The sequence below is a fragment of the Camellia sinensis genome, chromosome 2 (assembly GCF_055761805.1).
Source record: "Camellia sinensis isolate YWXY chromosome 2, ASM5576180v1, whole genome shotgun sequence".
Lineage (NCBI taxonomy): Eukaryota > Viridiplantae > Streptophyta > Magnoliopsida > Ericales > Theaceae > Camellia > Camellia sinensis.
In genome coordinates, this window is record NC_138962.1 from 221,266,151 (window position 1) to 221,291,005 (window position 24,855).

At 35.3% G+C, this 24,855-nt stretch overlaps 3 protein-coding genes and 1 long non-coding RNA gene across 4 annotated transcripts in view; 2 read left to right on the forward strand and 2 right to left on the reverse strand.

Annotated features, from left to right (window-relative positions):
- LOC114307270 (putative disease resistance protein At4g19060) overlaps positions 1–24,855 on the forward strand; it is a 211,780-nt gene that overhangs the window by 138,943 nt on the left and 47,982 nt on the right. The window lies entirely within an intron of this gene.
- Positions 620–2,516, reverse strand: LOC145819812 (uncharacterized). Its single transcript, XR_014360588.1, has 3 exons — positions 2,443–2,516; positions 1,831–1,945; positions 620–1,044 (listed from the first exon to the last, which is right to left on the reverse strand). It is a non-coding gene; the product is annotated as an uncharacterized LOC145819812 (long non-coding RNA).
- On the reverse strand, positions 2,612–4,997 carry LOC145819813 (myb-related protein 1-like). The gene is made up of 5 exons (XM_082913670.1): positions 4,322–4,997; positions 3,154–3,368; positions 2,987–3,063; positions 2,784–2,841; positions 2,612–2,690 (listed from the first exon to the last, which is right to left on the reverse strand). Coding segments are annotated over exons 1-5 (396 nt in total). The 5' UTR covers positions 4,324–4,997; the 3' UTR covers positions 2,612–2,646.
- LOC114307283 (putative disease resistance protein RGA1) lies at positions 17,548–20,395 on the forward strand. The gene is made up of 2 exons (XM_028252681.2): positions 17,548–17,948; positions 20,380–20,395. Exons 1-2 carry the CDS (start codon positions 17,548–17,550, stop codon positions 20,393–20,395), a joined length of 417 nt encoding a protein of 138 aa, XP_028108482.2.

Here is a 24,855-nt window from a genome sequence, read left to right on the forward strand (position 1 = left end):
TCAAGTTCTCTAAGTCCCCAGCGGAGTCGCCAGAAACTGTAGACGTCCCCGAACGCCCCGGGAGGATGAGTCCCATTCTGTTCATTTGGGCTCACTACATGTTCGGACTCTCAAATTGTCACGGTTCTAAATCTGAACCAAAGAGTCCAAATCCGGCAAATCGTTTTGAGAAAACAGATTTTGAAAGAAGTGCCAAACATGGACTGCTTTGCCAGATACAGAGTCGCCACCTAAATGTTTTATTTTGGAGAAATTTAGGAAACCCTGACTCGTTTGCCTAAGGCCACGTGTCCGTCATCACCAAAGTTGCCTCGGCTCGGGAACTTAGGTACGATTGGGGAAGGTCACTTTGTGAGCACCCCCGCTCGCCCGATCAAAGATCGGCCTCTACTAACCATGATACACTACAAGAAAATGAATAATTAGCGCTATAGGCCAAAAAAACACCGCAAAAATATAAAGCGACGTTTATAAAATTCGTCGCTGATGTGGCCGCCGTTGTATCTTTGCGGCGTTTTAAAAATGCCACTAAAGAGTTTATATAGCGTTTTTTAAAACGCCATTAATTCTTAACATACGTTAACAGTGTCCGTTAAAAGGGTCAACTATGACGTAATGACGACAATATTTTGCGACATTTTTTATGAAAAACGCCAGCTTTTCTTTCTTTTTTTTTCAAAATAAAAAAAATTCATAATTAATGATATTTTCAACTTTGTTTAAAGCAAACCTATTATCCATCACCGTCACCATCACCATTTCAAAATATATACCCTAATGTGAGTCAGTATCCATTATTCAATTTTCCATAACTAAAAACCAAAAAAAAAATGCTTAAAACACAATATGTTAACTCAAATACCAAAAAAAAAAAAATTACTAATATTTTTGCATTTTAATAAAAAAAAATATGGGGGTTGCTCTCCAAACTCTGAAAATAACTTCATCTTCTAGTCCTTCAATCCTCTTTAGCGAAATGATGATTATATACCTGAATCATCTTTCCATTCTTTGTCATTCTCAAGATCATAAAAGCTTTTTTTACTGTAATCAAAAGGAAAAAAAGACAAAACTCTATCTGATTAGAAAGAAGTTAAAAGGCAGAAAAAAGTAGACTAGATAGTTGGATTTTTATAGCAGCCATTAACAATCAACCCAATAAACATTAGCCATTGAGCATGCCATTATTACTTGAAGACTAAAAAATGATGGTCTCTTAAAAGTGCTGTTGCGCAAAAATGATTCGTTATGCAACCCAGTAAGTAAATTTGCAAAATCTATCACTAACCCATCATGCAACCTAGCAATTAATATATATGCATTATCCATCATTAACCCATTTCCCTTGACATCAAGCACAACAAAGCATCACTAAATATCTAACATAAATAAATTTACAACTGCAAAAACACACCATCTCATTACTAATTTTGAGATCATATTTTATGCAATGCATCATTCAACCAGTAAATCACATTCGAAAGATGAATAGTCATTGTCATAATCCATTTGGGCAAAAAGTATCATTTAGAATATAGCTATAAAAATAAAAATTCAGTGCACCATAAGCTGTAATGATAGATATCATGATAGAAAAGTTAATGCACTTTTTAACTGCTAGTCTTAATATTTCATTTCTCACCACACATTGTATGCATAAGTAATCATGCAATATAGTTCTAAAATAAGGGTTCAATGCGTGATAACCTAAGAGAAGGAATTCAATAATAGGTTAAAACTGGCGAATGTACATCTCACTGATTGATTGTATATTTGGTGAACAAAAATGTTACATGGAAAACTAAGTGATGAGCAGAGTAGAGAACTCACTGCAAGCACTCTGCTGCATCATATATGCCCATGGTTTCGGTACTTGTGTCATCAACTAGTGCTGTGTGAACATTGAGTCCTATGGCCACAACACTGCTTCTATCTTTTGAATATCCTGAGAGAAAAACAGAGTATAAATATTTGAACAATTGTGCCTTTAATTAATATTCCTTGTGACAAGTTAAAAATGATGCTTGGTAATATAGCAGTTGCTTTATAATAAAGTTGCATGTGATATGTTCTGTCTCCAAAAATGATGAGATGCACTTTATATCATAGTTGTCAATTTGAAGCATTGTGTTTAGATATACTTTAACTTTCTCTTTGTAAAATGCATATATGTAAGAAGAATATTGTGCACACATCATATGTTAATATCTGATAAATATGTTTTAATATTCTTTCTTGATTAAAGGTAGTATAGCTATGCATCTGTATAATTGGTTAACTTGTTTGTTGTCTGTTTCTTTCTTCCCATTTCATATAATGTCTTCTAGATTAAAGTAAGTGACATCTAGATTTATCTTGAATTGGTGCAGAATTTTTTTATTATAGCGTTGAAGAAAGCCTTCCTATAATTGTACACACAGGAAATTTCTCAGTGTTTTGTACCTCAAGCTGTTCATGTAGCCTTGTCTGCACTTCAATTTGCATCCGTATTGCTTCGCTTATAAGTAAGCTTCTGAATAAAAGGTTTCATAATTAAAGTATCAGTTCAAGTAATTTTTAGAAAACAAAGGAATGGATAAAGGAGCAGAAAGAACATGAAATGGGTTTTGAGATCTTACTTATTTGTTTTGGGTTTCAATGCTTGAATTACTCATGAGTTCCATTTGCCTCAGACATCCTTTCTCCTGCCACTACAAGCATTCCTAAATTCTGTAAGCTATTCCATTGCTAGTAGTTGGCGTAGCTCAAAATAATTTATACTCCATAATTGTTGAACTTCTTACCAATTTTGTTTGTTCCAATATTAGAGTGCCCATGGAGATTCTTACTGAGCCTGTATTTCTGCCAAACCAAAATTGGAGGAGTTATTCTTAATCTGTGTGCTTATATACAAGTATATGAATATAACAATCCCCCAAAAATAAAAATAAAAATCTGAGACCTCAGAGACTTTTTCAAGTAACTATGGTTGGCCTAAAATATTTACCTGAAGATGGCTCTTTAAGTGGTATAATGTCAGTCCCGGAACCCCCATAAGTTTCAAAACTAATTTTGGAGTAGTCTCTGTAACAAAGAAGAGATATTTCAATTAGTTGAGCATTAGACATTTTTCCTTTGGTTTCTTCTTAAACTTATTATGTTGTATGCACTCACTGTCTGCTCCTCCAAGCTGATTTACTGCTTCTATGAACCGCTCATGGAGATCTTGTGTCCATTTCAGTCTAGGCTTTGCATCGGTTGAAAGTACAAGTCCAGAATCTCCTGCACCATTTCCCCATTGCAGGAACAAATGCCTTTCTGGAGGAATGGATCCTCTTGAGGAGGGGTGGATGTTCTTTCCTTGATGATGGTGATGATGATACATCTGCCTTCAAAATGATGAATTTATGATTAGTTTCATGCAAAGAGCACAAACAATTACTATGATCTTATTCAAAAACAATTGTGTTTTTATACTTTATGTCGGAGTTATATATGTCAAAGAACTATAAATGGAGTAATACCTTTCTGATAGCACAAGGGAAAATGAAAATCCAGGCTACTGTCTTTCTAATTCACTCAGATTGAGCAAGGCCTATAAAAATTATTACAAGGTTGACGCAATGAATAAACTTGTCCATCTGCCTAAACCATGAATTTGCATACTAATAAGCTTATGTATATTATGATTATGATTATGATGCACAAAGGTTGGTCCATTAATCTAAAGCCTCCAATGAGACTTAAACTAGGTTTACTTATTTGTTTTATTATGGCACACAAAAAACGTCAGAATAGCCAATTTTCCTTCAACACCAGTACAAAACATGAAAGTATTCAAGAAAAAGCTAGTAGAGGACCAGGAAGATGGCCGGGCGACACAAAATCAATGCCCTTTATATCATATCTTAAAATTTTAATGGACCAGCTAAGAAGCAATTAACATCCACAAAACCCCTTTTTAGGAATATTATTGTTGAGGGAGAACCAAACTAGGTTAATGAATACAGTAACAGCCAAAATGGAACTCTCTCTGATTCACATCATACTAGAGATAAATAAAAACTTGAACTTGCATAGATTGAAATATTTCACACACAAACAAAATTCAACTATATAATATATTTCCATTCACATTTCAATTGAAAGTTAAAGCAATTCAAGACAACGCTTCAATTTGAAACATACTTTCATATCCTGATTTGTTTTCCAATGACTCCATATATACACCTAAATAATAATATTTCCATTCTCTGCGCACCATATCATGCACTACTTTTCTACATTTTAACTTGTAGTAGAAGAGCAAAAAGGCTGGCATCTATGAGGACTTAATGCTTACATTTACTACAGTAGTGGGCTATTAGAGGAGATCCGCAGTTGTAACAAAAAGAATGTCCACATCTATGATCATCCACAAAAACAAAATATTTGCATATAAGTAAGCAAATGATTGGGTGTAAAAAATAAATAAATAATTAAATGAATCGATATAATCAATTGGAAATGATTCGGATTGAGTTTCAATCTTCATCAACTGAAGAGACACGCTTGCTAAAAAAGATCAATCAAACACTACAAATGATTTTTATGTTCTCAACTTGAAGACCAAGGTCATATGACATATGAAGTAGAAATGCAGGAAAAAAAAAAATGAAAGGAAGTTTGACAGAGTTGAGAACAACTACATCAAGAACAGTACTGTTTATACACCAAACTTCCACCATAAAACCGCAGCAACACAAAAACTATGATGCTTGGACCATGAAGCAAACACAAACACACTTATCCTAAGCCCAATACCTACAACCAACATCGCATTATAGTAAAAAAAAATTTAGAAAAAAAAAATAAATCAAGGATTCTAGTGTTCTTCCTTCAAGACAAAAAGGAATAACATAGTCTAATTATCTATGTTCATTAGAAATACGTAAAATTATGTTCTACCAATATACAAACATAGATTGAAAAAATTGAAAATAGTGAGATTGAAAAACAAAAATATCAAAGTGAATGAGATTCTATTGAAAAGAGAGCAGACCAAAAATGGCAAGTGAAAAGATTAAAAAGAGTACAATTCGACTGAAGAGAGGCCAGATCGAAGAGCGAGGAATATAGTGAGTCCTGTGTATAAGACCAGATCTAATGGAGCGAGAGAGAGAGAGAGAGAGAGAGAGAGAGAGAGAAAGAGAGAGAGAGAGTGAGAGGACCAGACTTGAGGGATAGTAGCGACGGGAGGACCATACTTGAGAAGGAGCTTTAACAGGCTCGAAACTCTAGATAAAATCCCCTCGCTAACGTAGCAACTCAATTACTAGAAACCCAGTATTCACTCAATCGGCTGGCTTCCTCAGTCCCCGATTCGATTGGTCTCAGTCCCGATCCCTGTCTCGATCCTGAGCTCGATGATCTTGAACCTTCTTCACTCATCGGTCTCGTAACCCCGCCGATTTGTGCAACTCAACCGGTCCATCTTCCTCTGCAAAATCATCAGAATCAGAATCAAGAAAAACAAAAAATTGTCAAGAAATTTTAACCAAATCGATGGATTTAGAATTAGATTTGAACAAGTAATCGAAATCAACCCTGGTGAATCTCTCAAGGAACATGAGGAGACAGAGGAAACCCTAGATCTAGGATGGAGAGAGAAAACGATAGAGAGAGAAATGGATAGAGAAAAAAGAATGACGGAAACATAAATGGGGACAGAGGGAGACAGAGCACCGTTTAAAAATCGAACGCGTGTTTATAAAAGGAAAATGCGTGCCTTTTAATTTCACTTTACCTCTTCCACAGCGTTTTTCAAAAAAACGTTGCGTAAGAAACGTGGTTATAGGTAACTTTTGTTGTAGTGATATCTATTTTTGAAAACATTATGCGTTCTTATTCCGGTTATTAGCCTAGATTTACTATGTGATGCGCACAGCATACAAGTATAGACTGGGTCGCCTGAATTGGAACAAAACATTTCATGTTTGTTTATTTGAAAATGGTTTGATGGTGCTACCTGCAAGTAGGCTAAGACGTGGATTTGCCACCCTCGGATGGGCTTAGAAAACATGATTTTGCCACTATCTAGTGGGCTTAAAACTCACAATTAATGAATTGTTCCAATTCAAATAACCCAACCTTCACCCACAGGCATTCAGGCAGTTATATCATATAAGCACATAGCCTCATGGTAAGCATGCTATCATGGCAGTCACTCACATGCATGCAAGGATGCTAAAGCATAAAACTTACCGAGTACTCCAAGCCAAAACAGAAGCTAATTAGAAATCCATGCATGATCCTAACTATACAAAAATGCCTAATGCAACACATGCAAGATGCAACTAAGATAGACTCGGCTATTCTAAAGATGGCATGCGAAATGCTACAACTAACAAGTATTCAACTCGGAATTGAGATACAATGCAGTTAGTATGATGCGCCGAGCCTGATGCATGCAAAACAGATGAATGAATGCAAACATGCTATCATACTGTATGCTAATTGAAACATGCCCTAATCTAACCATCATAAGCGGGTAAATAAAAGGGAGAAAGACGTGGGGTTGGAAGACATACATCACACACACGCACACTTATTACAGTTGTGTCCTCGCTCGGAGGGTCTGAAAGAATAATACAGTCCGAATAAATAGTACACTCCGAATAAGTACAAAATCCTAATTAATTAGCAAATTAATCTAGGAAAGCAGTAAATTGCACGCAAATTCGTGGACCGCCTCTGCTCTGTTCCGAATGATGGATGATGCATGTTCGAGTTGCCTTACGCGGAAATCCATTGCGATGCCCCGATTCGCCTCTATTTGTAATTGTTCTCGGGATGCGTGCCAAGCTCCGGAAGGCAGCCGATTTTTGATTTGCTGCAACAGAGAGCAACACAAGAGCATGGCAAAATATTTTCACATATGTATGCATGACTACTCTTCAGGGAGTGTAGTCCTCGATCCTCGTGCCACCAATCACGCATCTCGATGCATGATGGCCGAGGAGTCGATTTGCACGACTCAATATGAAATGAATGCACATATGGACACAACAAGGCCTAAACTCCATCATGGGTAATCCGAAATGTCGGCGATAGGGAATTGAGACACGTTCCGTCACTCGGAGTACGAAACGTCCCTCGTTTCCCGTGCTTGGGCTAACTCCTATCCCAAGCACTATGCAATATGCATGGCATGCATGAATGCAGTCCTAACATGCAACCTAGCATACGCAATGCTATGAAATGGCATACACAATGCATGATGTAACGAGGCATACACAATGCTCTAACATACAACCTAGCATACACAATGCTATGAAATGGCATACACAATGCATGATGGACTTACATCAACATAAGTGGACCTCAGCCACACTCACATCAGTAGCCATTAGGTGAGAATGGGACTATCGAAATGCATGCACACATGCACGCAAACCGAGGACCGGTCCTAAGCATAACATGCAACTCTAACAAGGCATGGCAAGGGATGCAAGATGGCATACAAACTCACAAATTCTAGCACTGAAATATGATGCTAAACAGCCCCGAAACATGGAAAAAAGGCACCCGGTGCATGAGATGAACCCCGAAACTCGAAACTGGGCACATGGAATGACTTATAGCTATACAAAGCATGCATTATTTGATCATGAAGTCTAAAGACAGAGCCAAGACAGTCCCAAAACATGAACATTTTCAGTTCAAAGCATGGCCAAAAGATGCTAGCAAGATGGACTAAAGTAGCATGCAACTTTGACTAGCAAACATGAGTTACATGGCAAGTATAGGATGCACATGGAATCTTACCAAACCAGAAAAAAACAGTGAATAAAACATGTGAAAATATGCCCAAATAACCATGGAGATGCAACCATTACATGCAAAAATGATGAGCTCCTTTAGAGGGCCATGCAATGGATTATTAAGCACATACAAGGTGGACACTTAGCATGGCATAAGCAACTATGAAAATCAAATATGGTAGTCTTAGAACTCACCAAATTGACCTTGGAAATTGACTTCAAAGTATGCAAGATAGGGTCTCTTTGGAAGGCCAAAAATGACCACCAAACAAGTCAACGTGAGAGGGGTCACCCCCCCCCTGATTTGGAGGCTCAAACCAGTGTGCTAGCCACTGAAAATCCACTGGATTTTAGTGGCTAGAAGGCCAAACCAAGCATGCAACAAGAGCTTAGGTGTAAGGCTCAAAATAAGGGACAATCAAGCATACAAGGAAGCATATGACCTCAAAAAAGAAAATGCCCTTAATAAAACATGAAGATGATGTCAAAAGGAGACTCTTTTCAGTTTATAAAAAATCTCAAAAGTGAACACAAATAGGGCTAATCTATTATGCAAAAATGGCCCTAAAAGAGAGATTAGAGACAAGGGATAACAGCTGGCCCCAAATAGCAAATAACCCTTCAACAAAGTTGAAGAGGGGCTCAAAAAAAGGCACTTTACAGTTTATATCAAGCCTCGAAAATAAACACAAGTGAGGCTAAAACAACATGCAAGAAAAAGGCCTAAAAGAGAGATAAAGAAACAAGTGGTAGCAGCTGGCCTCAAACAGAGGAGAACCCTTCAACAAAGTTGAAGAGGGGCTCAAAACAAGACATTTTACAGCTTATGACCAAGTCCAAAACAGCTCAAAAAAAAGACTAAAATACCATGCAAAAATAGGCCTAAAAGAGGGATTAAGCACAAAGGGTGAGGAGAATACCTCAAACAGCAAAAAGTCCTTGATAAATATGAAAAGGAGCTCAAAATATGACTCTTTACAGTTCAGGTCGGAGCCCAAAAATGTAAGCAAAAGGGGCTAAGATATAGAACAAAATAAGGCAAGAAAGAGGGAGAAGAGGACTCACCCTTGTAGCACAACTTTCCCGCAGCTTCTGGTCCAAGAAGAGGAGCTCCTAACCTCTGAAAAACAGCCTCAAGTTTCTGGAATGGAGTGTGGAGGTTGTAGGCTTGGAGGTGGTGTGTAAAGGGTGCATGAACCTTAGGGTTTGGAGGGTTGAATGAGAGATATAGAGGGTGTATGTATCAATGCCTCAGCTGGTTTTTTGTAACCCTCAAAATGGAGCTGGGGTGCTGGCTTTATAGAGGAGAGGCCAAGGGAAAAGGGGGGGAAAAACAAATTCAAATTTTCCCCCCCAAAAGGCAACCCCTCGAATACAGAATCTGGGAGAAAACAGCTGGCACAGCTGGAATACACTTAGAGAGAGGATCATGGCCGGCCAGGTTCAAAAGGTTCAAGTGGTCGGCCGGCCACCACACCTGGCCAGCCGGCCAGGGGTCAAAAGGGTCAATCAAAATTGCTGGTCGGCCACCCCAAAAAGGTGGCCTCCCATGTGTGCACAACACAAATATGTGGTCAAAACCCAGAAAATGTGAACCAGGAGAGAGAAAAGCCAACTTCTTAGAGGGGTTCAAAAGGATCAGAGACAATTACTGGTCGGCCTATTCATATTGGTGGCCTCCCAGGTGTGTACAACACAAATATGGGGTTTAGGGCTAAAGAAAGTGGCCCAGAAGTGGTCAACATTAGCTTTCTAGTGAGGAAAACGGGCGACGGAGAGCGATGAAGAAATAAAACTGGCTTTTCAGAAACATTTCTGGCCTCCCACCCTCCTACAAGCTTTCTAACAATGAAAATAAGGTCTCCGCCAAAAATGAACCAAAACGGATGCAAAACGGAGGTTCGGGGACCGAAACGCGCGGCCTGGGGCCCCGAAAATGGGCTATTAAACACCGGAGGTGGCATTCGACCACGAAGTTGGTCTCTCGAGCCACAGTGTCCCCCAAAAGGGAGTAAATAAGATGTGTGCCGAAAACCGAAGCAAACGGAGGTGGTTAGGCAGTCCCGAACCGAGGCACACGGCCGTCGACTCCGAAAAATCAAAAACCGGGCTCTAAACGGGAAAAATGGCCTATGACCACGAAACGTAGCCTACGGCCACTGAGAGATGATCTACAAGACCTCTCCCTCCCTTCGGGAAGAGAAAACAGAGAAAACAGAGCCTGGTTCGCAAACCGAGACAAGGCACGAAAGAGTCCGAAAGTCCGGAGACAAGGCTTGCAGCCAGGACTCTGAAACTTCTGAACGAGCACAATATGCAATATCACCGAGCGCTCAATCAATGACGTCTGAGTCTTAAGGTCGGTCAAAAATGGGGTGTCTACAGACATGTTTCAATTAGCATACCTTATGCTTGCATCCATTCATTTGTATTATATGCACCGAGGCTCAGCGCATCATTCAAACTACATTGTCATTTCAAATACCTTCTTTGAATACGTGTTTAATCGCATGTTATCGAATTGTTTCATATGCCATGCTCAATAGCCGAGCCTATTAAATTGCAGTCGTTGCATGTGCTGCATTAAACATTTGACATAGTTAAGGATCATACATATTTTTCTAACTCAAATTTTCTTAGCTTAGAGTACTAGGTGAGTTTTTATGCTTTAGCATACTCACATGAATGTGAATGTTTCCATGAGGCTATGTGCTTAAATGCTAAACTACTTGAATGCCTATGGATGAAGGCTTGTTGTTTGAATTGGAAAGATTCAACAAATGTGCGTTTTAAGCCCACTTTATTGAGTGGCAAATCATGTTTTAATCCCACTACGTTTGGTGGCAAATCTGCAAACTTTAAGCCCACTTGAGGTGGCAAATTCAAACCATTTTTGCAAAAACAAACATGAGTTAAATTGTTCTAAATTGAGCAAACTAGTCTATACTTGATTGTGCGCATCACATAGTAAAGCTAGCTTAATAACCAGAACAAGATCGCATAATGTTTATAAAAAATCATATCATGATTAGTAGAGGCCGATCTTTGATCAGGCGAGCGAGGGTGCTCAATTCATGACCTTCCCCTCTCGTACCTAAGTTCCCGAGCTGAGGCAACTTTGGTGATGACGAACACGTGGCCTTTGGCACAAGTCATGGGTTTCCTAAATTTCCCCGAAAATAAAATATTTAGGTGACGACTCTGTATCTGACACAGCAATCCAATTTTGGCATCTTTTATCCTAAAATCAATTTTTCAAAATGATTTGTCGGATTTGGACTCTTTGTCGTTTATCAGTTTCACATTGCACTTGTGAGATTAGATTCAGAACCATGGGAGTCCGAACTATAGGGCTTATTTCTAAGCTTCCGAAAGGGGGCGCGAAAAAGGTGAGCTACACATAGGGATAGGAGAAGAGATTGAAGTGTCCCTAGTAGTGTCTATAGTCTTGGCCACCAGCAAATCAAGAGAAGAGGGACTAGAGCTGGATGGTGGTGGTGGACAAGAAATTGGTAAGCTACCAGTATCTTCTCTTGGAGCACCAACTATCACTGATGAGGTGACAACTAGGGCCTTCTCAGGGGATGAAGGAGCAACCAAGATTGTAGAGAGAGTAAATTGGGCTGAGGTAAAGGTTAGATGAGGAAGATATGGAGTTAAGCCCAGGGATAAAGATATAGGAATGCCTTGCCTCAAAAAAGGTATGAAAAGTGTAGAACTAGGAAGTGGAAGTATTGTCTGGATGGGCTCTACACTTAAAGGCACTTTAGTGTTGATTTTGTTCCTCCTTTTCAAGGTTGTTTCTAATGGTCTTTCAACTTCAGATAAGACTGAAGACACAATTGTCGAAGAAGGAGGTTGGGTTACTGTTACTGCAAGACAAGAAATAAAAGCAATGGTAAGTTTCATAGCTAAAAACTTGGGAAAGGAAATTACTAGAGAAACTAAAGGGAATTACCATCCTCGAAAGTAGTAGTAATGGTTGGTGAGCTGCGAAGGGCATAATGTTCGGCAGTTTGTTACCTCCTTGCAGCTTCCCTCTGGAGTGTGTCAGCAGCAACAGCGTCATTCTATAATATTTGCTATTGCCACCTCTTCTCAAATCTCTGGAAGACCACTAATTCCTTAAATTGCTCCCTCTCTACTGCCTTGGCAATTGCCTGATGAGTAGGGTCATCAATGAGATCAGAGGGGGAGACCTTTATTTTCTTCCTTCTTTTAAGTGTTGTTTCTTCAGATACTTCCTCTTTCTCAGGATCACGCACAAGTTTTCTTCTCTTCTATTGTTGTTGTTGTTTGTCTTTAAGAGTGTTTAGGCTTGAGCCCTTTAAGGAGAGTCTTCATGCGAGGTTCCTGCACCAAAGAAAAGTTATAAGCAAGGCATCATAAAGAGAAAAGGAAAAGAAAAGGAGCAACAGTGCAAACCTTTTTTCGAAATGGCCCTAGTGACCCTAAAAGGAGGTGATAAAACAACAGCAGTTGAGATAGTATGGGCAGTAGAGAAAGTAACAGTGGTCCTAGTCTTTTGGTTGTTGACTTGAGAAGGAACATCTAGTCCCACTAGCAAATCTTTGGGAGTTATTGCCAGGAGCACTTCCATATTGGCTGTCCACCAACTTTGAAATCTTTTCAAAGCTGTGCCATATGGGATAAAGGGGGTGAATTGAAATTCACTTAACTCTTGTGGCAATTTAAATGTTGCTTCCTCTAATTTATTTTTAGGTACCCTCAGGTCTCTAACTGTGAAATTGGTATTGGAGAGGCTACAGAGAGGTATACGAATTCCTTGAGTAAGCCCAAATTGCCTGGCAAATTGGGAAGGACAGTAAACTTCAGATATACATTTGTATGCTTGAAGATTCAAAGTATCGATAAAGAGCTCCCTTGGCAACAAGATAAAGGCCCAGATATCCTTGTGTAGTGAATTGGAGCATTCCCCATCAGCCAAAAATGCCCTGAGCCAGGCTAGTCATGTATTGGTTTCGAAGGGACAAAAGAAGGAAGGAAGTGGAGAAATTGGGAGTTGATGAAAGAAAGTAAAATAATAGGCAAAGTTAGAGGGGTATAAGGAAATCCTAACAAATTTCTCTCCGTAAGTAGTGCTTTCTGGCACCAAAAATCTCAAGTACTTGAAATGTAGACCAGTGAAATATGCGAAGAGCTAGAGTTGTAATACCCAGAGGGGGCCTCCTTGGTTAACATCCAGAGGTTTCTCATAAAATTGTGAATGGGCCCTATAAAGATGGCCTAAAACATAAGGAGCCAAGGCTATCTTCTTCTTCAAGGCTAGAGCCTTGGCAAGTGGGGCAAACTTAGGCATGATCCGCTGAGATGAAGTACAAAAGAGAAATTTGCATAACCAATACAGAATGAAAGAAAAGAACTCTCGATCACCTACTAGACCTATCTTCTTGTTCTCAGATTCCATAAAATCACTGAAGGAAGAGTTCAAGGGTGGAATGGTGAAGTTGACCGGAAGGTCTAGGTAACCAGGCATAAAGGGAGCACCAAGTGGTGAGAGCCCTAAGAGATGGAAAATATCAAGAACGGTGGGGGCCATCATGCCACACCGAAATTGGAAAAAATTAAAAGCTGAATTCCAGAAACAAAGTGCTGCAAGAATCAAAAAATGATCCTCAGGGATAATGAACCTGGAAAGGCGAAGGGCATTAAGGATACAAAGCTCTTGCAGATCCCATTCTCTAGCAGGCACAACCCTGTCATACCATTCCTCCCATTCAACCCTCAATGTGGGCCAGCAGTGGTGAGGACGGTTTATCCTCCAGTCAAAACCCCCTTCGTAAAGGAGATAGTGATCCTCTAGATGAGGATACAAAGCAGGAAGTTGAGCTGGGGCTTCTCTGAAGATAGGTCCTAAGACGTATTCCTGATGTTCATTATGGCGAGGAATAAAGAGACGACTATCTATGGTACTCGGTTCACCAGCTTTGAGCTTAGATATCTCTTCGTCGATACACCTCTTTAAAGCCACAAATGGGCTCATGCGTTCCACAACTGGTACTTCCAAGGAGGAAGAAGCCATTAACAAGAGTTTTAAGAGAACGAAGCTGAGAAAAGAGTAAGGAGGTGGAGGGAGCAATAGAAATGAAGGGTTTGTGTTTTGGGCGAGCAAGTAAATTAAAAGCGCGAAGGGAAAAGATTTTAAACCTTTCTGTATGAAAGATGCCCAATTTGTCTAAATGGGTAAAAAAACCCGAGATAAATTGTTGGGCTGATTTTGGAACCCGTATGAGTTTAAGACTTTGTCCTAAAGTTCACAGGAGTCCAGAAAGTACAACGTGAAAAGTTTCTCTCAAGGGTGATTGTTTGGGCGAGAAACGCATCTCAAACAATCGGACTGGCTTCGAAAACAAATGTTTGGCTTCGAAGTCAAGATTTAGCTTCAAAGCCAGATGTCAAACAACCAACTAAGGCTTCGAGAGCAGGAAGTTGATTTCGAAGTGCATTTTATTCCTGAGAATGAAGGAATATATAGGTTTGGTCTTCTTCAAAGGGATTCAAGACTTGCTCTTAGATTTCTTATGAAAAATGAAATTCTTCGAAGTGAACTTTCAAGTTTTTTGTAGTTTTCTTATTTGATGATTTTTTGCAGAGCCAATACTAAGTCAAGTATGCGATCAAGATCCAAAAAGACTTGCCTGAACATGAAAAATTCCTTCTTGGATTCTTTGTCAAAGCAAACCTTATTTTTTTTTTTAAAAAAAGCAGCATTGTTACTAAGTACTTCGAAGCACTTAAAAGTAACTTTGATACAAAGGTTGGTCAATTCAAAGCTATTAAAATTATATTGACCATACGATTGGAATGAGAAGATATAAGGCAAGGGTTGTCAATTGTACTCCACATGTTGGAGGTATTCAAATTAGGTTTCAAGCATTCCATTAGAAATGTTCAAATCGAGCTTCGAAGGAAATAATTGGTAAATTCGAAGCTCTAATTTTATTTAAATTGGGTGAATAAAATTGTCACAAGCATGCAATTGGAACATAAAACCAGATCATGCCAAATTAAGAGGGAAAAAAAAAACTAGTTTTATTGATATGTAAGTAATTACATTATAAAGCCTTCTTGGCTACAAATTCAATTTCATAAAAGTAAGGAATGGAAAAAGTAACAAGTTCATTAACTTTGGCCCAACTGTGGTCAATGAATTTATGTTCCTTCTTTTTTCTGTCTTCTGTCCTATCAAGGCTGGGTTGCTGTAGCTGATATGTTCTTATTTGATGGAAAAGTTGTTCAGCTTTCATCTCAAACTCTATCTCCTTCAATCCTTATTCCATTTCATCCATATCTAGATCATCCCAGTATGCAGAATCCTTATTTTTGAAGTCATTATATTCTTCAATGAGATTATCTGCTTCGTACTTGGTTTGAATTCGACTGGCTGAGATTTTGTCCAAAGAATTACTGATAGCCAAAGAAATTTGGTACCAATGAAGAAGTAGCGGGAGTTGATCCAAAAAAGCTTGAAGCTCTGCCTGAGCAATGGGGTTAAAGACATGATCCCGGGTCATAATATCACAGGCCCATTGGAAGTTCTTAAGAGGAGTCTCATCTCCAAGAACACTGAAGATCAAGTAGGAGAAGGCAGCAAGCAGAAGTTGAGCTTGGTGTCGCTCAAATGTAGTGGAAAGATCTGGAGGTTGGTAGGAAGGAAGAAAGAAACTAATTGTCGAAAAGAGTAAGTTTTAGTTCCTCCATCCAGTGAGGATTCTGAGGAAAAAGAGGCCCAGGGGGGTCCATCCCAAAGGAAGAAGGGAATTGGGGATTATTCACACATTCAAGCCAGTCAGAAGAGAAAAATTTTGCCTTCTTGGCTAAGAATGACGTATTATATCCTTGTGCTTCCTCTGGACGAGGAGTTGCTCACACTGTCTTCGTTGGCATGGAAAATGTATACCATGCCACAAGTAAGTTGTCCTCCACACTACGTCGGTGATCAATGGGTACATAGGGGTAAACCACTAAGCTCCAAGCAGAAGGAAGGATAAACAGAGGATCATCAAATTCGACGAATCGATGGTGAATTCGCTCTCTTAGTTTGGGTTCATCAGGTTCTAACCAGCTTATCCAGTCAGTAGACCTGAAGGAAGAAGAAGCAAATGTGTCTTATGCAGAGAGTGGTGGAGCAGAAGAAGAAGCAATTGTGTCCCATGCAGAGGATGATGAGGTAGAAGAAGAGCTTCCAAGATTCATTTTTGTAAATGCTTAATCCAAGGGTTTGTAGTTGGCAAACTTTTGGTCCAAAAGTTGGTAATTTGCAAAAGCTTCCATAACTTGCATAAATGGAGGCGGATAGGTGTAACCAATAAATGCATTGAGATTCTTTCGAGGCCTGTAATCATCTTCCATAGACTCCTCGTATGCTCGATCAATGTAGGAGAATGTGTGATTGGCCATTGAAGATGTACTACTCTTTTCGTCTACTCAAAGAATGGAAAGTGCAAGATACAAGGATTTAATGAAGTTCATTGCTTCATTATTCAAAAAGTGGTTATACTACCAGAATACACAGAGTCCATGCACGTCTTAGAACGTGGGTGGATTGCACTAGTTCACTAATATCACCAAGTATTGGATATATTAGTGCGGGGGGTAATGTTGGCTGTATAATTTGTAAAAACCAATTACAATTTAACACGTGGTACGAAGAGGGCAATTTGGGGAGTTAATACAAGTTGCCAACCAAAGTCAGACATGTAGTAGTTCGTATTGGTAATAATGGATCTACGTAGCACTAGAACAATCAAGAGATATAAGGTGATGTGGCCTAACAATTACTGACAAAGTTTAAATTCAAAATCAGAAGGCAAGCCTAATTGCAAGAGTGGCGTAGTAGGGACTGACTGTGAGAGAGCATGTTCAGCAATCATGGGAGGACATTTCGATGGTTGAAAGCCCATTTCGACAGTTATCATTGAAAAGTATAAATAACAGAGAAGGTCTCAGAATGAAGCCGAGACTCGGATCAAAAAATCAGTTTATTTACTTCGTTTTTCCTTCTAGTTTTTACAGTGCTTTACATTTCTACACTTCAATTCCTGTACTGCACTTCATTTCCTAAGAGTAGTTTCAAATAGCTTGTTGCTGTAAACCTTTACGAGGCTGGGTCAGATCATTGTAAGTTTTCATTTTACTTAATGAAATTTAGATTCTGAAATTGTTCTTCACTTGTTGTTATTTACTAAATTCTCCTAAACAAGCCACCAGTAAAAGTCTTCTTCATTGAGGCTGAGAAAACTATAACACAATCGTCTGATAATTGGTTGGCAATTAATATTCTGTAAGGACTAATTGATCCTTACTGGCACACTTAAAATTACATTATTAACCTTCGAATTGCAAAATGGATACGGGTGTTGGGTCACAACCCAATCCAAGCTCAATCTCAAACACATGCACAAACTAAGCCCAACACAGCTCAGCCCAAAACTCAAGACTAGGTCCAAATTCAAGTCTAAGACCAAACCCAACACATGTACAAGTACAAGTCTAGGTCCAGTCCAAACTAAGACTAAGTCCAAATCTAAACCCAACTTTTTTCGTGCCCACTTTATGAGACAATTCTCATTCACAACTCAATGGTTTCGGCTCATTATTTTTGTATTACAATCTTCTCACTTAAGATAATACAAAATCACTCAGACCCATCCCAACCGGTGGTTAGGTCCCACTTTAATTTAAAATTAAAGTTGCCGAAAAATCATTGTTTTCCAACAATGGTTTCAATAATCATTTGCGGAAGATGGAAGCTTTGCTCCTAGCTACTACATCTGATACTAATAATTTCAGTGCAATTGGTATTGTAGGGATGAGAGGATCAAGTAAAACTACTCTTTCTCAAATAATGTTCCATAGCTCTAGAGTCCAAGAAAGTTTCTCCCCAATGTTATGGGTTGAGTTACCTCAATATCCGAATCTAAGATCCGTTGTCTTGGCTATTCTTGAATGCTTGGCAAGTGATTTCTCTTTGTCTGTCAACACTTGTGATCTTGATGATCATTTGCACAATATGCATCTATACTTGTTTAATAAGAAGTATTTGATCGTGTTGGACAACATGTGGCCTGCTTCGAGTGATGATTTGGATTTCAACAAGAAGTACATAACTCCACTCTGGAATGGATTGCCGAGGGGAAGTGGGAGGTGCAAAAGTAAAGAAAAAAAATTGATTCTTTTATATATTTTTTTGATGAGTGATGCCATGTGAACAACAAAATTTATATATAATGATGTAGTTCAGTATGAATCATTTATTTTAAAACAAAACACTATTAAAGATGTATTTTTTTATAACAATGGCATTATCAGATATTTTTGTAAATTTTTTATATAAATTTCAAGGGAGAAATATCAAACTAGTGTAATTTTGTAAAAATAAATTACAAATTAGTGAAAAAAAATTTATAAATATTAATAATTAAAATTACAATTGCAATTTTTTTATGAATTTGTATTTTTTTTTTTTTCTAAAATTTTACTGGGATGTAATTACCCCTAAATTTTATGTATCAATAGAATTTTCATTTTTTAATATTTCAACTTTTTAAACTTTTAACTTAAAAAATTGATTATTTACATAAAAATCTCTAAACTATTGAGAAGTATCACTTTAACCTCCTAAACTATAAAAACATACAAATAGATCCCTTAAACTATTAAGAAGTATTACTTTATCATATAAATTATAAAAACATACAAATAGATCATTTAAACTGTAAAAACATATCGATTGGACCCATAATGGAAGGGATCAAAGTGAAATACGCCAATAATTTAGGGGTTCACTTGTATGATTTTATAATTTAGGAGGTAAAGTAATACTTTTTAATAGTTTAAGAGTTTATTTGTACACTTTTATAGTTTATGAGGTCAAAGTGATATTTCAATAGTTCAGAGGGCCTCTATGTAAATAATCCTAAAAAAAACTCAATGCCATACAAACCCTTAAAAAAGATGGCAAGTCACGGAGAGAATCAAAGGAAATTCTGGTGACAATAAAGTCTCTGAAACAGTTCATCTCTACCTACCATGCATAATCGATTTGGAAAAGGTTTCTCTCTCTCTTTGGAAATTATATGTATATATATATATAACTTTCTTCACCAGTAAAATTTTGGTAATTCTTAAGCCCAAATCAATCGATTCATCTCTTTCAGTTTTGTGTTTCGAAAAAAAGTTCATTCAATTCGGTAGTTTGTGCTAGAGTAGTCATTTTTTTTCGTTTTGTATTTCTTCTTATTATTATCAATCAATTATAATTAGTGAAACCCTAGCACAAGTAGTGTTGTTTGTATGGCTATCACTGGAAGCTGAGATATAATAATATTCCACGACTTCAGGGCCAACAACGACTTTGGAATTTGCACAAAAAGTCTAGGGCTCCATCATTTTTGATTGGGTAAATTAGGCACCTACTTGAAGTTTGAAGAAAATAAAAGTTTCACATTTTTTGTATTTACACTATTTTCTTTTTACTATGATTAAAGTAACCGAAATTAATGGATAAACGATGAAATAAACAAAGATAAATATATATTTTAATAAAAAAATAATAATAATATCATTTTTTTTTTTTTTTTGAACCTCGGAGAGGTTAGTGTAATTTACCTTTCTCAATTTGTGTAGTTGGTCTGATAGTGCATTTTTAATGTATTACCTGATTTTGGTTTAAATCCTTATAAGGGTTAGTGATGTGGACATTAGGCTCCGATTAGTTGAGTTTTCAACTAGTTTGATAAAAATTAAAGACCAAAAGGGATATTTTTAAGAGTTCAAACAAAAAAAAAAAAAGGGATATTTTTAAAATTTCAAAATTATTTCCACCCAAAACAAATAAAACCATATGAAAATAATGAGTAATTTATAGTTCACTCTTGAGGGGTTAAGGCTTTATTTGGTTGAGTTTTCAAAATAGTTAGGTGAAATTATTTTTAAAAAATAAAGACCAAAAGGGTTATTTTTTGAAATTTGAAAATTATTTCTATCCAAAACAGATAAAATCATATGAAAATAATAAGTATTTTTTATTTCTTTCACCAAACTATTTTGAAAACTCAACTAAATAAAGCCTTAACCACTCGAGTGTCAACTATAAAATAGCATATTTAGACCCACTTAATTGTAATATTATATTACTTTTACCCACCAAAGGGGAAATTTGTACAATTTTTTTATAGTTGAAGGATTAGCGTACCGTGTTGTAGTTAAAGGGTTAAGTGATATTCACTATTTAGTGATAGTAGAAGGGTGTATAACCCATCATTTAACTTTCTTGTAATAATAATGCTACATCCCTTTAACTACCATCTCTAAACCATATTTAATGATGTGACATTGAAGTTAAACCCCATAGAATGTTTAACAAATCATAATTTGACACTTGTCAAACACATCACTAAGGCGATTTTTAGAAATAATAAATTAGGTGTCTCAAATATTTGTCTTCTTATAATTTTGTTGATTTTTTCTCACCATAGTCTATAGATAGGATTAATGGGCAAAACACTTCTCTTGTAAGAATTTATTCTTAATTAGACTGTCATTGACTATATTTTGTTTGGTTTATGAAAAACAGGTTGAAAGTGATTTAGACAGATTGACTGATATGAGCCCAAAATTATTATTGTGATCTATAAAGTTTTGGGCCATGGTCCATCTTAGTGTATATATTATTTTATATGTAGATATGTGATATGGAGGTATAAGGCATGTTTAAGTTACTTGGGTTCCTTAATGGGAGGGCCCAGTAATTGTTTTATTTAGGCCCAGCCCTCTCTCCTATCCTTATTAGGGTTTACATATATCTATATATATGTAGATCAAAAGGTTGTCAGCCCCATTGAAAAGACAACATAAAGATTAGGAGAAGGAGGGGAAGAGCTGGTGCTAAGGTTTTCCGATTGTAAACACCATTTTCTTTCAAAGAAGTAAAACTCAAGACAATGATGGAATCAAACAGTATATATTTAAGTTTATATTTTAGTAGTTAATTATATTCATAGTGTTTTGATTTCTAGTAAATAGATCCCATATTCTTACACGTGGTATAAGAGCAAGTTTATACTCGAATCAAAATCATGGCAGATTATTTCAGTAAAATTATTTTATATAATGATAAGGAATAAATTAATATTTCTTTTACTGAATGATGCTTTTGCATCTCAAAATCGTTCTTTAGTAATTTCAAGAAAACTTTTTCAATGTAACAAATACATACTATTTGAGTATTGATAGTTTGCTTCCAATTGTGTTTTATAAAATAAAAAATAATAATTTGGATCTAGTAGTTTTATGACAATTGTAAAATATGGATGTGTGTATATTGAATCTATATTGATATATATATATATATATATATATATATATATATATATATATATATATATATATATATATATTTCAAATCTTACCTAATTAAATATCTACAAAATATACGAAACATATTCGTTTTTATGACTTTTACATAAACATTAAGATTGTTTAAGAGTTCTATATCATGTATATCACTTTGGTGTAATTTTTTGTAAATTCATATGTGAATTTTGGTTGGCCGTGAGATATTATTTTGAGTAACTGTTTAGTGGTGATTCCTAATATGGTATTATATATGCTTTGATGGGCGCTAGGATATGCTGAAAATTTAATAAAAGTCATATGACCTAATTGTTGTGTGTCTCCCACTTTACATGTTAAAATTAATTTGTATAATTTATAAATTATGCGTTTGATTTCTTACCCCCCAAAAAAAATGTTATTGTTTTTATTTTTATAATTAAATTATAGATTGCATGATGGATTACAGATTGCATTATTATAATAAATAAATAAAGTTTTAAAGGTGGACAAATATTTATTTTTATAGTCCCAGTTAGAAGATTTTTGAATCAATGTGGGTGATACTGCCAAAGTGGTTAACTTATTGAGATTTAAAGTGATTTACCAATAAGGATTCTGGGAAGCTCCTCTAATATTATATCACTCAATTACCTACCCAAAGGGGGTTAATTGAGTGTATTAATTTTAGAGGTAGTGTGAGCCGCTAGTAAGGGAAATTTTATTGATTTTGAAAGAATTTATCTATCCAAAGGAGATAATTTCTTGATAAATCATTCTTACTAGTTGACTTGTTTATAGGTGTTAGAATGTGTCTTATATATTTAGCCCAAAAGTATTTATATGATGGTACATTATGAAACAATATTGTTAAAGTTTATTTGCAGCCCATTGTTGTAAGAATATAATTATTGCCAATATATAATTAATTAAGATTATATTGAAGTTTAAAGATGTTGATTGTATTCTATATATTCAACCCAAAGGTGTTTATATAGTGATACATTCTGGCACATCTGAGAATATTGCTAGAGTTTATTCGCAACATATTCTTGTGAGATTATACTAATTGGCCATGTATAATTGAAAGTTGGAGTTGTGAAAATGCTTTCTATATATTCAATTTAAGAGTAATACATTTTAAATATTTGAGACTATTAATTGTGATTATGAGATTATTATTGTCCATATGTAATTGAATGATATTATATTGAATTGAAAGTAATGAAGGGAGATATTTTTATGAAAATCAAATTTACTCCATTAAAGTTTTGATTGTGAATCCGTAAATGGATATTGACTTAGTTTTAAATCTAACTAATTTAGATGTTGACATACTCGAAAATGCACTTTCTTAACCATTTATATTAACACCTCAATATAGTATGAAAGATTGAAATTATATTCAATGTTAACTATTTAAGAGAGTATTAACATATCCACTAGGTGATTCTTATAAGAAAATCTAAATTATACTCTACAATGCTTTATATAATACCTTCGACTTTTACAAATCATTATCTCTCTTCAGTGTTTTATGTTTTCCTTTTTAGAATATTCTGCAAATCTCTTTATATATTATTAACTCAAGTAAGAAAAATTCTTTAGAATTTTTTGTGAGCTATGACACTCTTTCCACCTTTGGAATCTCCTTATTTATTTTTTAAACTACTTAAAAAAAAATGCTTGTGTTAATCAAAATTTTATTCCTAGTCAAGTTATTTAAGTTATAGTTTAGTACTGATCTTATTTTAAAGAATGTTATTTTTATATTATCCATGAGATAAAAATCAATTTTAATGTCAACAAAATAAGCATTGTTATTATTTTTAATTTTGGTAATAAATAAAATAAAATTAAAAATAATAATAATTGGAATAGATTTTCATTTATCATCAGATGTGTGGGAGAAATTATTTTATTGATTTCATAAATGAGTATTGATGTTTTGCATTTGTCTAATCTCATTTATGTTGAAAAACACACTGATAAAGTTTTTAAAATTATTAATTCAAGGTGGATATTATAGTGAACATGATAATTTTGGTTAATGTAGTAACCTCTTATTAATTTTTACAAAATTGTGGAATCAATTTAAATATATCATGCTTGTAACTTTGGAACAAAGTTGAGTACTTGAGCGTCGTAATTGGACTCTAATAAAATGATAAGATGTAGGTTAACATGTTTAAATTATATAAGTTTTTGTGATAAAATAATTTTAATTGCTATGTATACTTGTGTATACTTTACATATGGTACTAAGTTAAAAATATTTTTAAAACACTTTTGAATTGTGAACTAGTAGGAAATTTAGTTAGAATAACTTTTGAGTTTGGGATTGTACAGAAGTAAAAAGTTTGTTGTGCTTTTGAAATTAAAATATTACTTTTGTAAGTTGTCAATGGTTCTATTATCTTGGTTCTGACATAAAAATCTTTTAAGCTTAAAATGTGAAGTTTTTAGATTGATGAACAGTTTAAAGCTCAAATATATAAATCTTTTTGTGTATTTATGCCTATTATAATAAACTGGTATGTTCATTCTCATATAGAGAAAGTGAGAGTGCAGGTAAAACATGAAGTGTCTATTCAATCTGTTGATATAACATGAACATGCATAACATGTACAACTCCTAGACATTCTCATACAGTTCAAGATCCTTGTGATCATATTATTTTTCTAAATGAGCAATATCAAGAAATTGAAGAGATGATTGTTACGTATGATGAAGATATTGGCGATTTGTAATATGGTAAATGAATTGATACAAATTATTAATTGGATATGAGATCATATTATACTTTTTAAAAATTTGAAATCTAATGAGTATTTTAAAGACAAATAAATAAATACAAAGCTATTGTAAGAGGTTGTGATTTGAAAAGAGTATTGTTCTTACCAATGTCATAAATATAGGTTTATAATGATTATAGTGCTATTGTGACATTTTTATCTATTGCTTCGCCAAACAAAATAAATTTGATTTGTAAGTTAAACAAATTTATCTATGGTTTTAAACAAATTTATGAACAATGATATTTAAAGGTTCACCAAATATTATTACTTGGCTTTATGGATAATACTGTTAATTTATGCATATATCTCAAGGTCAGTGGGAGCAATTTATTTTTCTTGATCCTTTATACCGATGGAATTTTACTTCCTAGTAATAATTTCGAATTAATACTTGATGTGAAGCTATTGTTGTTAACAATTTTTTATATATATATAAAATATCTTAATAAAGTATTTTATGTGTTTGGCATTGAGATACTTGAAAAATAACTTAGAGAATTATTTGTCTCATCTCAAAGAGCATACCTAGATCACATTTTTACTAAATTTAATATGCAGAATTGAAAGCTTTACATTGCTCTTCTTAGTGATTGAGACAAATTAAGTAACATTCAATATTCATAAAATGGTTTTGAGAAAGAGTTCATGAGAAATGTCTCGTATGCTACTGTTGTAAGAGTTTAATAAATTATGAAGTTTGGATTGAACTTGGTGTATATGTAATTAGTTTGTTAGACAATTATTATTTTAATTTAAGCCTTGACCATTGGGTTAAAAGACATAAATTGTCATGATATTTATAGAGAATTAAAAATTATACAATTGGCTATAGAAGAATTAATCATGTTAATATTATTGGTTGTATAATGTGGACTTTGGAAGTTGCTCAAATGATATATAGTGTCTATTACTGGTTACA

Excerpts from the sequence above, each read along its gene's own strand:
- LOC114307283 (XM_028252681.2), top strand. The coding sequence starts at position 17,548 with ATGGAAGCTTTGCTCCTAGCTACTACATCTGATACTAATAATTTCAGT.
- LOC145819813 (XM_082913670.1), bottom strand. Across the intron at positions 2,842-2,986 it reads ACTTAAAGAGCCATCTTCAG|AAATACAGGCTCAGTAAGAA; the intron begins GTAAATATTTTA and ends TTGGTTTGGCAG. Across the intron at positions 2,691-2,783 it reads TATTGGAACAAACAAAATTG|TGGCAGGAGAAAGGATGTCT; the intron begins GTAAGAAGTTCA and ends GAATGCTTGTAG.